This window comes from Halichoeres trimaculatus, unplaced genomic scaffold, assembly GCF_033239565.1.
Source record: "Halichoeres trimaculatus isolate MK-OKI-2021-1 unplaced genomic scaffold, fHalTri1.1 fHalTri1_scaffold_23, whole genome shotgun sequence".
NCBI lineage: Eukaryota > Metazoa > Chordata > Actinopteri > Labriformes > Labridae > Halichoeres > Halichoeres trimaculatus.
Genome location: NW_027437201.1, coordinates 9,415,471 through 9,433,602, shown reverse-complemented (window position 1 = coordinate 9,433,602; position 18,132 = coordinate 9,415,471). Strand labels below are relative to the sequence as shown.

General features: G+C 41.3%; 1 protein-coding gene across 1 annotated transcript in view; it reads right to left on the bottom strand.

The window, feature by feature from the left end:
* The window catches only part of LOC141785133 (neurotrypsin-like), a 42,004-nt gene extending 24,042 nt beyond the window's left edge, over positions 1-17,962 (bottom strand). Inside the window, exons 1-4 of the mRNA XM_074663286.1 lie at positions 17,785-17,962; positions 17,502-17,675; positions 16,622-16,688; positions 7,639-7,900 (exon numbers count right to left, since the gene is read on the bottom strand). Coding sequence (XP_074519387.1) covers positions 7,639-7,737 — 99 coding nt within the window. The 5' untranslated portion in view covers positions 7,738-7,900; positions 16,622-16,688; positions 17,502-17,675; positions 17,785-17,962. The remainder of the gene's footprint in view (positions 1-7,638; positions 7,901-16,621; positions 16,689-17,501; positions 17,676-17,784) is intronic.
* Between the last annotated feature and the right edge of the window lie 170 nt (positions 17,963-18,132).

The window sequence follows — 18,132 nt, the reverse complement described above, 5'->3', positions numbered from 1 at the left end:
TTAATATCACATTAAATCAAATCCTCGTTTCTCATATCTGCCTGTTGGCACGATAGACTGTTGACAATAAAAAATGGACAAAATCACGCTCGGCTCAAAGTGAGGTCGCCACAAAACCTGCTGTTGTAAAACTTCAACAAATAAATACAGCTTTTAGAAATGTTTCTACAAAGTAATTGTTTTTATTGTTTTCATTACTTTGTTAGTACTAGTTAAAAATAAGGATTTACATCACATTTAATGATGACGGACAGCTGCTGTTCTTGTGTAGTTTTTTCAGGAACAGTAAAATATGTCAGGAAAGAGATCCAAGAAGAGTTTAGACTCAAGAAAGAAAAAAAATGTTATTCTTGTCAACTGTCTTCACTCAGATTCTCTCAGAGTCTCTCAAAGTCTCTAGCTACACAATGGCGGCGGCGGTGACGGAGGTATTTTGGGGTCAAAACAATACAACAATAAAAGGTGGAGCCATATTACCCATTCTATATACAGTCTACGGTTGACACTGTGGCAAAACCGTTAGCGTCATTCTCAGGCTGGCCTTTAGAGACAGGAAATGACTGGTTCCTGAGCAGCCTGAGGAGCTACAACTCTCTACAAGGGAAAAGTGGGGCAACAGCCTGTCCTGCAATCCAGGCACTGCTAAACTGCAGGGATTGGTATCTTTCACATTTGAAATGATATGGTACCAATGCATGCTACCTGACAATCAGTATCCGTACTCAACAGTACCAATTTTCAGTACTTTTGTGTTTATGTGGTAATAAAAATTAATTTGTTTGATAATAAAAACCTCAAAGTTTTTTTTTAATTTCACATCATTTATTTCTCAGTGAATAAACTTGTAATGCCGTGTTCATGTCCAGCATTGAAAATCTCCTACTCTTCCACTCTCTCACAGTCACAAGGATGTGTTTAGGTACCTAAAAATGGTACTGTTTAAATTTCAAGTAAATCGGTACTTGGCACTACAGACGGAATTCAGTCAGTACCAACAAAAGTACCTGATATAGTACCCACCCCTAATCAGGAAGCACAAAGAATGACCAATATAAGCCTTCGCTGATAATTTCTTAAAGGTCCCATATTACGCAAAAATCACTTTATTAAGTTTTTTAGTGAAATTAGTGGGCCTTTGTCTTTCCTCCCAGTCCACAAAATGTGATATTTAATGACTAAACCTGTACTTAGTTCTTGTGAATGTAAAATCCTGACCTTAAATGAGCTATTTGGAATTACCGGGATTTGCCGACGTCAGCGATTTCCTTTTTTGACCAATCAGAAGCAAGTCTGACCTGATTGGTCCACCGGAGCAGAGCTGGAAATGAGAGTATTTTAAATGCTGTGAGCTGTGGAGCAGATGTCCCCCTGTCTCTGTGTTAGCTTCAGGATGCTAACTTTAGCTGCGGTTAGCCTGTTGTTTAAGCCTGTGATGTTACGGTAAACAAGCCTTGCTGTTTTTTAAACATTGTGCACTCGGAGCTCGTGGCGCCACTCTCAGTGACGCAGAAGAGCGGGGCGGTATCAGCGTTGGCTCATTTACATATGAAGGTCACGCCCACTAAATCAGAGCGTTCTGAACAGAGGGGCTATGAGAGCCTGGAAACAATGCTGCTGTGCTTGACTTATTGGCTTTTTGGACCAAAACATGTTACTACCATTTCATGAAGACATCAATGATCCAGATTAAACTGCAGAAAAGAAGCATAATATGGGACCTTCAATTGAGTTTTTTTAATGTCAGAGTTATTTTTCTTCTAACCACTGGGAGAAGCTCTTGATCATACAGTTTAAACATTCATCATTTTAAGTGCTGCTAAATTGTTGTCACCTCCTGGGTAGGACCCTCTCCTTGATGGCGTAATATAACCAAAACACACCCACATCCACTCAGACTAATCCCACAAATGTGACGGTTCTCTGCTTATAGGTGCTGACTTTAAACAGACACTTAAAGGATGAGTCTGACTCATTCCTGTAAAAACTCAGCACTTCAAATGATTTTACTTTTTCCCCGTCAGGATCCAGCGTTGGCGTTTATTCCCTGAAGATGAAATCCTGTCAGGTTAAAGATGAGGCCAGGAGGTAAAATCATAAAGAAAATCAACACATTTATTCACCCATGGCTGTCAAATAAAGAATAATAATACAAATGTAAGTCAGCCAGGTGTGTCAGCGCAGTGATCAGTGTAAAACACACACATTCACATTCACACAGTCCCTCCTGCTGCTCTGAACACCTGAAGTGACACATTTCACCTTCATTCAGGTGCTCTCTCTTTTTCTCTCTCCCTCTTTTTACAGTATACATACACACACATACACACAAACTCACAAAACACACATTCCAACATTTCCCACAAGCCTCGGCACAGCCCTAATGATATTACAGCAGGAACAGGTGACCTGTGCTCGTCAACATGGGTGCTGATATCTCCGTCCACATCAATCACACGGCGCGATTACAAGGTAATCAGGTGTGATGCTCCAACAGCTGCGTCCATTGCATGGCTACACACACACACAAACACACACACAAACACACACACACACACACACACACACACACACACACACACACACACACACACACACACACACACACACACACACACACACACACACAGACTGGCTAGAGCAGAAGAAATGAATGAGCAGACATTTGTACTGGTACAAACTCTGACTTGTTCTTGTAGCATTTCAGGCTTTGTTAAAGTGACGCCGTTTCTCTGCAGATCAAACTGTGTCTGTGAAAGCACAATTAGAGACCGGTTAAGTGCTTCGAGTCAATGTTTCCTTCTGTCTATCATCACATCAAGGTTCCACAACCTCTACACGGCTGTCACACAAGAAAGTAGGACAGCAAAATCCATTTACTTTATCGTGAATTCAGAAAAAAAAACTCAAAATCACTTCCACTTGCTTCCAAGGACGGGAGTTTCTACACCCACAGCAATTAGAGACCGAGTGTTTGTGCCATTCACTAATGTCTCCTGACAGGAACAGCTCATGCTGACAAAGCTCCGTGAGTAAATCTGCAGAAAGTCTGTGATTATAGAAAATAATTTCCACAAGATCCTAAATTATGGATCCTCAGAGAGTTGAAGTCACAGGATATAAATAACTCTGTTGAGCACTTTATTCTGCTTGCTGGTACAGCGGGGAGGAAATGCATATCAGTTAACTGGATGTCTGACCTTCCTCCCTCACAAAGACACAGACTCAGAGAATGAACATCATCCTGGAGCTTAGAGAACATCCAGAAACTGCAGGGTTGAGATTCGTAGACTGACAGTGGTTTCAGTCTGGACCAGATTGTGACACATGCTTGATTAACTGGACAGAAGAAGCTGGTTTTCTAGTGTCCTGCAGCTACAGCCTGCTGGATGTATATCACTTGTACACATTTCCTCATTACACCCACAGCTTGACGTCCTCCCCGCCGCTCTGTCCTCTGCTCTGTCCAGTCTCAGCAGGAACTTGGCTGACATTGGCGGCCATCAGCTGATCCGGCTCACTCGTGCCTTCAGGGCTATTTTAGCCGGTCCATGTGCTCGCTCTATCCACCCTGCATCACCTTCTTTCGCTTCTCACCCGCACTTCACACATGCGGCTCATCACGCAACTGCGGTTCATGTGTGTAAACTCTGTTTTAATAACGTCTCCAGGAAGAAGAGTACATTAAAGGTTTATGAAAGCTCTCCCAGGAGGACGCTGTCGGAGGACTTGTGTCTAGACAAATGTAAATAGCAGATTCTGTAGGTGTTACACGTAGGTGGGCTGCTGTTCCCATCATGACTGAGAGATAATGTTTAATATTATTTTAAAGGATGCTATAAGAGTCACAGTAAACGCCTGTGACTCATTTTTATATCATGTTTAAATAAAGCTCCTTCTTCATCTGGAAAAGAAGATTCAAAGAGAATCTCTCTATCATAAAGCTGCACATACATGTGCAGTTTGCATTAAGCCAAACAATTTATCAAAGTAAGACTTATTTATTTCAACCATGGCTGCATGATATTCTCTTATTGAAGATAGAAACGATTACGTCCTGTTTCCCACTTTCTTATCGAACACTCTCAGGAAAGACTCCAGATGCTGAAACTGTTCAGTGAATATCATCCTTATCTCTTTTCCTGTGAGGTTCTCATATTTCCTGAGCTGGCCTGTCAAATAAAGGTAGAAACATCCCACAAAAATATAAACACAGGTACGTGAAAGAAAAGTCAAAGCTTTTGCATTTTTTTTGGAAGCACTGATGTTCAAAAACCTCAAATAAGTGTTGATTTTGGCACAAAGCAGACCCCTAACGCCTGTCTCTGCCAGTCCTCCTCCTTCATAAAGCAGTTTTTTAATCTTACTCCAACAAATCTGACCAAAGATATCGCCCCAAGACTTGAAATTGGACTAACTCACAGATAAAAACTTTGTTTGTTCCTTTTTGTGTATAATTCATCAATTTCCTGTAAGAGTTGTCCGATATGTTCACCTGCACACAGGTGAACATACTGTCTCATTCAGTAACATAGTTCCCCCAAAAATGCCCAAGTGTGCTTTTCACTTTTAAACATTTAACGCACAAATGCAAGAAAAGAGCAGCAAAACATGTACAACATGTAAAAGAGCTATGGAGGAGAAAACAGCTGAAAGCTCACACACACACACACACACACACACACACACACACACACACACACACACACACACACACACACACACACACACACACACACACACACACACACACACACACACACACACACACACACACCTGTCCAGGATGCACCCAGAGAAGCAGGAGTAACTAAAGTGACTTAAGTGTGTTTCTATCACTGATTGTTCAAATCTCCAGACACACCCACAGGATCAGTTAAAACCTAACGTTGACTGTGAGTAGTTTGGAGAGAAACAGCACGCCTTTAACAAAACTAAAAATGAGGACAAGACCCAGTATGGGGACTCAACTCAGATTCTGTGACTTTAAAGGTAGTCTGGATTTAACCATACTGCTGGTCAAAATGAAACCGACACAGAGAGCTTAATCAAACGTAAGGAGATCACTTTAGAAAATATCTTTAGGATTGCTCTGGTCAAAAGAATCTGCTAAAGAAAACTAACAGTTTTTATTCATATGCTTGATATAGGGATGGGTACGAGTACTTGAGAATTTGAGGATTTGCCGTCGACCACATTGAGTAACGTTCTATATTGAACTTGATAAAAACCAGACCGGCTCAGGAGTTTGAGGACGTCATAAAGGCAGACATCAACCTGCAGCTTGGTGTACAAACAAAGTCGAGATAGAACTAGAGATAGGTATGAGTAATTGAGTACTCATCGTTAGGGCTGAACAATTTATCATTTTCAGATCGAAATTGCAATTTTAGACAATGCAATTTTGAGATCGCCAAAGCAGCAATTTTTTGCAGTGCTCCTGACTGACTCAGGATCTGTTGTGTCAAGTATTATACACATTCTGTTTTACAAATTTGTAGACAATCTAAATGTTAAAAGTGCTGGTAAGCAGGTCAACAACACAAAGCCTCTGTTTAGGAGTAGAAGTTGATAAAAAACAGATTATTTATCATCACTATTGATGATTAAAAAATCGTGAATTGCACTATCTGCCAGAAAAATTACATCTTTTCCTAAAATCTTTCAGCCCTGCATGTGAATATCCCAAAGCTTGATTTGAAAAAAATCGTGAATCGAATTGAAATCACAATATCTGCCAGAAAAATCACAATTGAATCTTTTCTGAAAATCGTTCAGCCCTACTCACCGTTGACCTTGTTATTTGAGTAACATTTTTTTACTCGTGCACCTGTGTGACCCATATTCCTGTCTTCATCTACCTGAATGCGCGATACAAACCTATGACTTCTATGGCCACGACTTCAGCACACCAAGCCAGATTTCAGCAAAAACAATAGATTTACGGCAGGTACAGCAACCCTCAAAAAACATTTTATTACACCAAAAGCAAAAGTAGAATAAATGCAGAACCGCCTGCTACACCTGCAATATGTCACTCAAGAGAAGTGACGTCTGAAAATACTTTGACAAAAACGATGGCTTTAATGTGAAGTGCAAGATATGTGGCGTTCAACATGCATGCCATTGATGCTAAACCACAAATTGAGGAAACACAAAACAGGAAGTCTCGCATAACATCAGTTGCTAGCCCTGTTAGCACATGTCGTGGTGATAAAACCAGAGCAGAGAAGATTAGCCTGTTAATAACCAGAATGGTAACTGGAGATATGCTCCTGTTAAGTTTTATGAAAGGTGAAGGCTTCAGAGAGCTGGTGGCGTTTGTCGAGCCAGAGTACAAGCCACCGCCATGGAGAACAACATCTATGAGAGTTGAAAGATGTAAGATATGTATAATCTATTATTGCATTGTGGGAGGTCTGTGTCCAATTGACCCTATTTTTGTTTACAGACAAAAAAAAAAGAAAAACAGGAATTACTGTAAATTCCCATCCCTAGCATGAATCCAGTCTGTTCCTGTTCAGTGTTAAATCTTAAAGCTCAGTCTCAGAAAATGAAGCACTGTTGAAGACTTCACTGATAACTTCACAGATAACAGGGGACTACTGTCCATGACTTGATTTCCACTGGGAAATATCTTTGAAGTCATGTTGCCTACAAAATGAAACATCCTGCTCCTGCACAGAGAATCCTCCTGATGAAAAGATTTAACTAATGAAAGCCAAAATGAAAAACTCAATCTGCAGTGTGTGCTATTTGTGCGGCATGCTCGGCTGCTTCCAGAGTGAGAGTCTAATTAAAACCTGCACATCACTTTACTCCAGTAATGACTTCTACACAGGCTACACGGCACATGTGCTGCTGCACATTAAGGCTAACCACAGTCAGTGTGCTAAAACAGGAGAGGAGAGAGAAAAACAACAATTAATGAATCCAATAATTAGCAGACTGATTCAGTGTAAACGGATTACTCTGCACAAGCAGGCGGAACAACTTTCACCACTTCTGTCTCATGAATTACAGACAGCCTGCTCACACTCAGCTCTCTGTGACCCACTCCTCCTGGACACCTGCTCCACCAGGGTTCAGGTTTCAGTGTTTCTGAGTGACGGAATCACTGTGACAAGCTCCAGCAGCGCGTGCAGGGTTCGATCCCACATCACCGTGGGGGCAAGCAGCCACCGGCGGGGTCCTCTCATGATATCCTACCGAGGGGGGAGGAGGAGGGGGTGGAGGGTGGAAGGGCTGTGATTGACCGTGCATGACTATGCGCGCGTGCACGTGAGAGACAACAGTGTCCGCGTAATTGGACAATGCGCTTTGAATGCACCATTAATTGGCTGAGGGACAGATTAGCTGTGTTTGGCGCTCCTCTAACGCCCTTCTTCTGCGGTAAACACGTCCTAAATCAACCACTGGATTTATTATAAAGCATGAAACGTGGATTAGTTGTTTCACATGCTTAAAAATATTACCCTTTTTCTTTTGTGCAGTGTTACCAATCTCATGAATGGCCTAATTTATGACAGAACGCAACCTGGGTCATCAAAGCGTGACTATCATAGGACGTGTGGTCAGAATGAGGGTGAGAAAATCAGGCCACATTACAAAATCAACCTGATTTTCTGGACTTGAACGTACCTCTGCAAACAGCGGCAGCCAGAGGCAGGCGGATCCGATCAAGCACAACATTTCCCGGCTGGTGAGAGCCATCCTTCCCGCCCGGTGTGTCCGTGTCATAGCTTGAAAAACCTCCGCTCCACTCCCATCTCTGAGTCCAACCTGTCCGCGAGGTGAGCCGCTTCCCCTCTGCTGGGAGGAGGAACGTGGTGTGTGATGATGAAGAGGATGATGATGATGCACCTACGCGGGAGGTTTTACGCACAGAAGACAGGGTGCGGCACTATAAACGAGACGGAAAACACACACTCTGAGAAACACACACCGATCCAGTGAGAAATAGTGTTGAGCTCTGCAAAAACCTGCAGCCACACACACTCACTCTCTCTCTCTCCCTCTCTCTCACACACACATCCACACACACTTTGTCTCCTTGTCAGCCAGCTGCGGGATAAATCATTGACGAATTTTGAATCTGACTTTGTTTACAGCGCGTTAATCGCCCTGCTGCTTCATCAGAGCAATGCGGACAAATGAATGGGATCACCTGCTTACACAGTCAATCAGACCAGCTCTGATGCATGGAAATGAACGCCATGTTTGCATTTGCTGTGTGTGTATTTGTGGCTCACTGATCAGATGTAATATCCGACAAGACATTAGATTTGTCTTCAGGAGCTATGGAGACCACAAGTGCTCAATAACCCAGTCTATTTGTGGCTTACTGACAAATTGAACATTAACTTTGAAGTCCTGAAAGTGAAGGTGATGACAAATAGTTTCCCCAGGATCAAATAGGCTACTGAACCAGCTCACCAACTAGCTTAAAGAGGGGTATTGGTTCCTTTTTTCTTTCTTTCCTTCTTTTAAGATGTTCTTCAGTCTCTGCTGCCTCCGTAGTAGCTTTACATGACTTAAATCTGTATTTTTCCCTCTACCTGATGTTTTAGAAAACCTTTATTTCAGCCTCCATCTAAGACCTTTATTTTAGCTGCTGTCTCTTTAAGGCTCCCTGCTTAACAAACCCCCTTTACTCTGATTGGCCAACCCCTACTGACAGATTTACAGACAGGAATTTCTACAATATTTGAATATGAAATAGCTTAAAAATCTGCACAAGTATAGTTTGAACAGTCAGCGTTTTTATTTTTGTTCCATGGCTCAAGTATGCGAAAGTGCAACACCCCCTCTTTAACGGTCTTCAGGAAGTCAGGATCTTGCTAGAATCTCAGCTGTTAAAAGGGAATGAAGCATCATCTTAATATAACCAGCGAAGTTGTTCATTCTTGTGTTATTTTAGTGAGTTTTTATAGTTTTGGATATAATTATTTTTAACAGAAAAGCTTGGTATTTAAAATCTTAGAGGATTGTGACATTGGCAACATTTAAAAAATTGAGAACTTTCTAAGATTTGACTTGTAATAACTAATCTTAATAATCACAAACTTCTTGATTTTCAGACTCGACATGATTCATGTGATCAGGTCGCTTTGGTAACTGAGAATTACTCGCCACAGTCATGGGGGTTTCAACCAATCAGAATCAAGCAATCAACAAAGAAAGACTCATAAAATCAAAACACAACGCTGTTCTTCTCTCTCCCTTTGACAGTCTTGTTTGAGAATCGTGTTTCATTAGAGGAAGCTGCAGGGGGCTTTTAATCACACAAAACGTGTCTTTATTTGATGACTGAAACCACTCAGGGAAAAAAAAACCTCTCTGCAGTGTCCCCATTTCACCGTTTTCTCTCATTGCTGCAGCTTTTGTTGGTAAAAGTGCTAAAACCTAATCAGCTTTGTGGTGAAACATCCAAAAGAGAAACTGGCTTTGGAATAAAAGCAGAGTTTGGCTGGTGGTAACTAAAGTGCCTCCAGAACACCACACAGTTTGATTATAGTTGTTGACAAAAATTGCCCGAATGCTTTTTGTCCCTGAATGTTGTGTTTGAGGCTGAGCCAAGAAGAAGCGTTTCAGAGCAATACAGATAAAAACAGAGAGAGCTGCCAGGTCGCTTTGTCTTCACTCAGCAGTTGGACTTTTCTGCTGCAGAGAAGTGGTCAGCTCAGCTCATTTTGTGTGTGTGTGTGTGTGTGTGTGTGTGTGTGTGTGTGTGTGTGTGTGTGTGTGTGTGTGTGTGTGTGTGTGTGTGTGTGTGTGTCCCTAAACTTTGGGTTTGTGTCGAGCAGAATCAATTCTGGGTGCAATGGCAGCTCGTTTCTGGGGCTTCCTTTTTTTCCCTTTTTCTTCAAGAATTACTTCCTGCTGAAACTTTTTCAGAGTTGGTTTTTGTTTTTTTTCAAAAACTCAGCAGTAACTTTGGAAGAACAACTGCCCCCGCTTGATCACTGAGCGTGACGTATCAGGCTGTTAACCTGGCTTCAAAATGTTTGGTGTGTTGCTCGTCCTGGTGAGCACAACTCTTTGTCTTAGTCTAAAGGGGCTGTGAGGAGTTTAAAAGTGATGTTGAAAAAGTCTCCCTTCTAGATATGTGCCTGATCATAATCCACACTTTAAAATGAGATTATCAGCACTATTGTGGCTTCTTTATAGCTTCCAGGTCAGCTAGACCAGGACTGGATTGGTTTAGAGCACATCCAAGTCTTTCTGACAACACCACGCTGGATGACAAAGTTTAGTAGTGAGAAGAGAGATCCATGTTTTTCTCTACTGAAAACAATTTCTGTGATTGATTTTATAGTGATGGTCGACACAGGAGCCTAACTGTTGGACAGAAAAAGGACAGAAGAGCAGAAGAAAGATAAATGGAAGAGTGATGCAGCCCGAGCTAAAGGCTAAAACACCGGCTCATCTGTTTGTGATAATGTCCATTTCAACACATATGCAGCAGTTATTCTGCAGTGGTCAGTTCAAAGTCTATCAATAAAATGAAGAGTGAGGTTACGTTAGCTCTGCGTGACTGTTAGGACACAACCAGGATTTACTAACGTTACACATTACCGACACATCTCACAGCATCAGGCTGTCAGCGCTACATATGGTCAGCTACTATACTATACGAACTGACAGTTAGCTTTTGTCTATGTCTTTAGTCTATGGATACGTAGTAGCACTCAGCTGCTGTTAGCCCTATATATAGCCGGCTACCGACATCTGGTACAAGCGTTCAACTTTTACTTGTTGTCACGTTTCAAACAACAAATAACTGTACTGATAATACCTTACCTTGTAAAAAGTTGTCTTGAACAAATTTAATTATTTTGAAAACAAACACACGCCTGGTTAAAAGTCACATTTTCATGACAGTGTGTGTGAGACTCCAGGCCAGAAGGTGGCGAGGCAGTCCAATGAAAACGGATCCTCCTCATAGCACCTTTAATATTCTAAAAGAGATGTGCTGTGAAGGTTTCTCTTGTATTGAGGCTATTTCTGTATTTTAACACGGGTGTTGTTGGAGTTTCCTTAGCTTTTGGCATCATCCTCTAGTGGACACTTGAGGAACTGCAGTTATTAAGCTTTTGCATTGGATCCACCAAAGGATGTCGCATGTACTAAATCCCAGTATAATGAATGGAAGAAGTCTCCCCAACATCACCAGCTGGAGTGGTCATATCGGAAGCTGAGCCTTTGATTGAGCAAACTTTAAATTAATCATTCAGATGGGGGATGTTTTTCGTACCAGGCTGTAAACATGTTTATTTCTGCTTTTTTTGGCTTGGTGTGTATATGAATTCTAGTACTTTTGGAGCCAGCCTCAAGCCGACACTCCAGAAACAGCAGGTTTTAGCACTTCAGCAATGTCTCAATATTTTAGGTTGGAGGTTGCCGCCTGACTGAAGTGGACATTTGACTGAGCTCCCAATCTGAATTTCTTCTGACCCTCACATTGAAGGTAAACAGGATGATTCTGTGAACTCTGGTATCGCCTCTCGAACTCTCTCTCCATCCATCACTCCTCCCGCCTGCTGTTTCAGCACTTCACCTTCACACAACACCAACCAGGTGTCCCCCCCATCCTCAGGGAGCAGACACATCAGAGGAGACAGCTGTCAGTCATCCTCACAGACTGATTCTCCTCCTGTATCCTGTGCAGAAACACACTTTTCCTCCTGTGCGTTGGAGAGCGGGGACACACCAGAGGAAAGAGACGTCTCTGTTTCATAAAGTGCAAGAACAAAACGAGCCAATTTTCTCTCGCTGTGCCTCTGTGATCCCCTGAAGCTGTGCGACGCAGATTAGCTAAATTCATCTACTTCACAGAGTTTTGTTTTACCCACGAGCCCCGGGGTGGGAGATTACTTGTGAAATTAAACTTTTTCTAAAGTTTCCTTTGATGTTCAGGCTCGGTGATAACAGCGTGTTATCTTTACCCCCAATCCAATTTCTCTTATCGCTGCCATCATTCCCTCTCTGTTTATCTCTGCGTCTCTGTTTCCCTCGTCCTGTCACTCCTAATATCGTGTTTATGGCGCTGAGTTTCCAAACATGGCAGATGGACAGGAGCCATATTAAAGCAGAGCCACACCATCGTTCCTAGGATGCATGTGTGCTGGCTTGTTTGCTTCTGCCGGGCGTCTCCGTCTCTATTGTTCCCCCCTGCAGGAGGAGCACATATGTGATCCTGGATGCGAGTTGGCATCAGGCGGATTTTTTTTGTTGCAAACGCGTGGTCGTCATGGCAACCCAGCAGCTCCCCTCGATGTGAGTATACAGTATCTCTCATCCATGTTTGTGTAGATGTCCAGAACAAAAGCAGGAGCTGAAACACAAACACACACACACACTCACTCACACACATACACACACAATGAAAAGCACCAGAGTGGGTGAAAAATCTTAATTTATCAGGAAACTAAGGGCGAGCTGCTTTCAGGCTGTCATGATGGATTTCTGCAGAAAGACAAGCTTTGAAGATTAGCTTTCTACAACACACACACACCTCTCTCATGAACCATGCGTGCTTGTGTGTGTATGTGTGTGTGTGTGTTGAGGCTCTACCCAGAAGCACTTCCTCAAATCCCATTATACCCATCCTCAAAACATCATTGAGAGGAGCTAGTCCCCACTGTGAAGACAGTCGGTTGGGAGAGGGATCAGTACAGCCCCAAATTTCTCTTTTAACGACTCATTACCAGCCGCTGCCGCTCTTTAATGTCACTGCCTCGATTCCACGGCAGCGAGGAACACCATCTCAAACCTCCATCGCTGCAGGGATGAGGAGGAATGTGTGAGCGGTATGTGAGCACAGTGGTAATCTTCCTGCCCGCCTGTAATATTTCAATTTCCTCCTCCAGTTTATCAGACTTCCTTCTACTCGCATCCCATTATTGTGCTGCTAGAAGATGCTTTTATGGCTTCAGAGGAGGGATGCATTCAGAGCTCAGGTCTAATCGTTTTCAGAGAGCAAGATAAAGAAAAACACGTGGGCTGAAGAAGAGTTGGGAGCGTCACAACAGGTGAATAAAACAGTCCATGGTCTAAATCATCCATCTGTTATCTGTACCACTGCTACCTCAGATTCTGAGAAATGAAGCCAAAAAAGTTCCTCGAGTGTCCACGTGAGGCTGGCCATATAAAGTGGACAGCGTGGCTCCACCATTTACCATTGTACAGTTTTGAAGCCAAAATACCCTCGTCACAGGTGCAGCCAGAGTCTGCGCAGTAGAGACTGTGAGGGATTCTGGGAGAATCCAAGTGGAGCCGGGTGACAGAAATAGCATTTATTTTTTCTTTCGAGAGTCTGATCACTTCTTGACTCTACCTCCAGAAATATTTTACAATCCCTGAAAAAATTACACAAGAACATCAGCTGTCAATCATCGTTAAACATTAGGGATGTTCGATACCACTTTTTATAAAGACCAACACCAGTTTAAGTACTCCCTCTTGAGTACTTACCAATACTGAGTACCGATACTACTAGTATTTTTGATACATAAAATTTTGATTAACAGTGACAGATTATTTTGATCAAAGACAGCACAGTCACTCTGCCATTAAGTCTAAATAAAACACAAACAACTCTCTTTTAGTTTAGAATTTTTTTGATAAATATTTAAAAAAAAAATTAAAAGTGCACAATAAAACTAGCAATGTCAGAGTTTAAGTATTTTTTAAAATAAACTAAAGTGCAAAATAAAACAGTTTAATGAATAACTTTCCCTGGTTCATTCATGTCTAAACAGAACCTGGCGCACATTTGCCGTGGTGTTAAAAAGCAGCAATTAGCAGCAACTAGTGGCGAGGAGGACCTGCTCGATATAAGATTTTTTTGCCCAGAGTATCTGCTGCTGGTATCTGCAGCCTTCATGAGTAACAATACTTTGAAAAAAGGCTGATATCAGCCCGATATCGATACCTCGAATCAATACTCGCCCATGCCTGTTGAAGGTGATGTAAATCCTCGTTTTTAACCTCGTATAACTAATGAAAATGAAACTTTTCAGAAAAATGAGGACTGTAATACAAGACAGCCAAAAGATATCTTAAAATCATCACAACAATCAGATGTGAGAAACATTTCTATGAGGTGTATTATTTTTTTAAAGTTTGGCCACAGCCCATCTGGAATGACTGGAGAGCCAGATTTTTTGACCTATACTGCAACCAGCCACCAGGGGGAGCAGTTTTTATGGAGACCTCACTACAAGCTGAGCAAGATGATGTCCATTTTTTTTACAGTCTATGGAAATACACACTCATTCAAACACTGATCTTCAGAGCAAAAACAAACGTGTTTATAGCCTTGAAGAAAAAACAATGTTGGTCTGAGCAGCTGATTTCTCTCTAAGCACACACTGTAAAAAGGGGGATTTTTTTTGTATAAGTCAGGGGGGCGCCAAAATACCATTGAACACCGTTTCCAAAGCAACGTTTATTTGTTCTAAACTGTATCTTTTACTGTTTATGGTACAGTCTAACAAACGTAAGTGTTTCTATGTTTTTAAGTTTTCTCTTCTCTCTAACAGTCAGAGGTGGATTTGTGCTACGTTGTTGAAGGCTAGCTCTGTCAAACAGAACATGAGCTATCAGAGGGTTATGTGGCTGTCTCCGAGCTTTCTTCCTGTTGTTTCTCCAGCTATGAGACATATCCCGCAGCATCAACCCTTGGTGTCACTAAAATTCTAATTTCTACACACTATACCTTTAATGAATCAGATTTTGGTCTGAACATCAAGGTCTGATTTGGCTTGTCTCGTAAAGAGCAGGCTCCTGTAAATCAGGTAACACAGCATCAGTAGAAAGTAAAGAGGCCTCTGGTGTAGCGTCAACATGAAGAAACACAAACAGCGTTGATTCTGCAGAATAAAGATCACAGCTATGAGAATCTGTATCCCCACAGAGAGCTTCCTCCTCAGCCCACTCCTCTCATCTCGCTGACAGCCACAAAACAGAGAGGAGGGAATCAGGAAGATGGTGAAGGACGGATGGGAAGAGAGGGAACACGCTGAGGGTGGAGCACAATAAAGAGCCATGTGAGATGAAAGGGATGGAGCTGAGAGGCATGAGGGGGGAAGCTTGTGATGTTACAGCAGCTTATCCTCGACCGGGATGGATTATTTGGCCTGGGGTTTAGAGTCAGTGTGACGGAGACAGAGTTAGCATCTGCTCCGCCCTCAGAGCTGCTCTGACTCAGCTTTATCATCAGCCATTTGATTCATAGGTGAAAATAATCATTGATGACTGACTGCGTGACAAATGATTGAAGTGTTGGAAAATCAAGTAAATGCACAAGTATGAAAAGTGACACATCTTACAGTTTCTAAATGACAATACAAAATAGTTTCTTTGTAATTTCTGCTCTGTGTTTAAAAATTTGATTGATTCCTGACCTCAGTAAACTTAGACGTCCGCTCTAGAAACATCAGGAGTAACATGCACACACTCTGTAGGCCGTAAACTGTAGCATGAATTAAACAAGAAAACAGAAGCAGTGATGAAGAGGCTGGTGCTGTCTTCATCATAACTCTCTGGGGCCCACAGCAGTACATCATTCATCACCAGCTGACAGCTCTCTTCATCATAATGAAAGTGAAACCTGATGTGCAGCAGTTTAAGTGCAGTATCTTGCCTTATTTCCCTCTAAATATGTTGAAAACTGTACATTTTTGGGCTTAAGTGTTGGACTTTAAACCTCTTTATGTTTATTTTAATGCATTAATTCATAGTAATTTTGTAGTTACTAACAAACGGATAATTATATGACTGTATGCTGATTGCAAAAGTTTAAATTTATTGCAATAAACTATAAGAATTAGTCTCTTATCTGATTTTTGTTTATGCTTTACAATCATTTGATGCAGTCAAATAAAACTCAAGCTAGCCATCAGCTTAACAGCAGATCAATTAAAAAGTGTTATTTCACATCATGACAGCAACATGAAACATGCACATTATTTCTACGTTACATATTTTTCTGTGCAGGCCTGAAATCTGCATGCAGCATGTCTTCTTTGTTTCAAAAAGTGTCTTGGGTTAAGAAAGAATTCCTGGACCACACTGCCACCCGCTGATGGAAACATGCACCATCAGAGCACGTACTTATCACTGACATGTTAATGGGATTAAACAGAACAACTGTACTGAACATAATAGAGAAAAGTGGATGAGTTGTTTAATTAAGTTCGCAGAAAGCAGCACTAGAGCTGTCTAGCTGTTGAATTCAGGGCCCACATTTTTTAGATATTCCAAACAAATCATGAAACCAGCTCATCCTGAATCAATGGCTGCCACCCACTCTCACTGCACCCACTGAGGTCTACAGACCTCGGCTACTCACAGAAACTTTCCCTCTCTGAAAGATGACTCAACCATTGACGTCTCACGCCCTCTCAGTCTGAGCGAACCATCCGTGCACTCAGAGAAAGACAAGGAAACTAGAAGAATATTCCTCCAGTGTGAAAGAAGTTTGTGTTTCAGTTCAACGCTCTCTGGCGTCCTGCTGAGGGTCAGGTCGGAAACGTTGGCAGAGAGATTCTCTGGTTTGACAAATAAATCCCCTTTTGCTCTCACACTCTCTATTTATTCCATTACATTTATGACCTACTGTCTCAGAGTGAACATCCTCATGGTGATGTAGTCTGACACGGAGCCACCAGCTTCAAAAACAAGCCCTGCAGACAGAAACAAAACGTGGCTTATTTATAGCAACTCTGGAAAAACTTGGTTTTATACAAAAATACAAGGAGTCAGTTATTTTTCAGTCCTTTAAAACCATGGTCACGGTCACATTTTAATGATAAAAGATCTATTTTTGAGTTAAAATCATACTGGAGAAGGGTAATCCATTTAATCAAATTTTATTTTTTACCTCAGGGATATCTAAATAAAATTACGTCAAGTTAATTTGGGCTTTGAAATTAAGGTATATGAAAAAATGAGTTAAAAAATAATAATAATAACATTAAATTTTAAGAAAAAAGTTACATAAAGCATACTAGAGGTCTAAAGAATAAAAAGCATGCACTTATTTTGAACGTAAAATTTTGAGATTAAACAGGTTAATTCTATGATAAATGTTTTGGTTGGACTTTATTTCATAAAGTACCTTTCATACAAATAAGTGCTTTTCAGTGGTTGAATTAAAATATTATTGAATAAATAAAAAAAATTGAATAATGGTGAATTATTTTGTAAAGAAATATTTGAGAGAAGAGACTTATTTACATCTACATGACATTTATTGTAACAGTTTAAAGGTTAAGAAAGCTAAAACAATGAAGTAGGATGTGAAAAATTAAAGCAAATTAAATAAATAGGTAAGAATATCAGCTAAAAACTACAAGATGCCAAAAAATGAATAAAGAGAATTTAAACTATTTAATCATAGAATTCGTATAAAAATAAATAAATGAACAGGTATTTTCATTCGGGAAACTGTTTAAATGTTGAATATGAATGTGAAAAATTAACAGACTTAAACTAACCATGCTGTAGTGTCAGCTGGATAAATACGCCCCTGTTCCTCCAGCGCCCCCTTGTGGCCACTGTGTCATTACGCTGCGGTTTCCAGGGAGAAACCAAACAGACGCAGGTGAGATGAACCGCTTATCAAATCCCGAGCTAGAAACAGGTGCGCACCGGATACTCAGTCGTCTAACCTTCAAAATAAAGCACGAGGAACTGAGTGTTATAATGCAAAGAAAGGCTTTTTTGACCATACTGAATAAATTGCATCGTTACAACTTCAGAAACTAGTGGGTTACTTACTCAAGCAAATTACGAACCTCGTGTTTTTCACTGGCCCCTTTGTTCCTCCAGGTTCTTCTCCCCGACAAAAACTAAGTTTGCTAACGATACAGGGACCAGGACCAGAAAAAAAGACCTCGTCATGAACAGTGTAAAAGGGCGAAACTAGCTTTGCAGTGTGATACATCCATGGACTGTACAGGTACACCCGCCATCAGTGTCCAGGTGGGAGACCAAGCACATCCGGGTAATCGAAGGTCAACATTGGTCCTTCTGATGTGACGTACCCGGATTAATAGTAAATCATGTGGCTGGTTTAATCCCATTTTTGTTTTCTGCCAAGTAAATACGTGCATAGTCCTCTTAGGT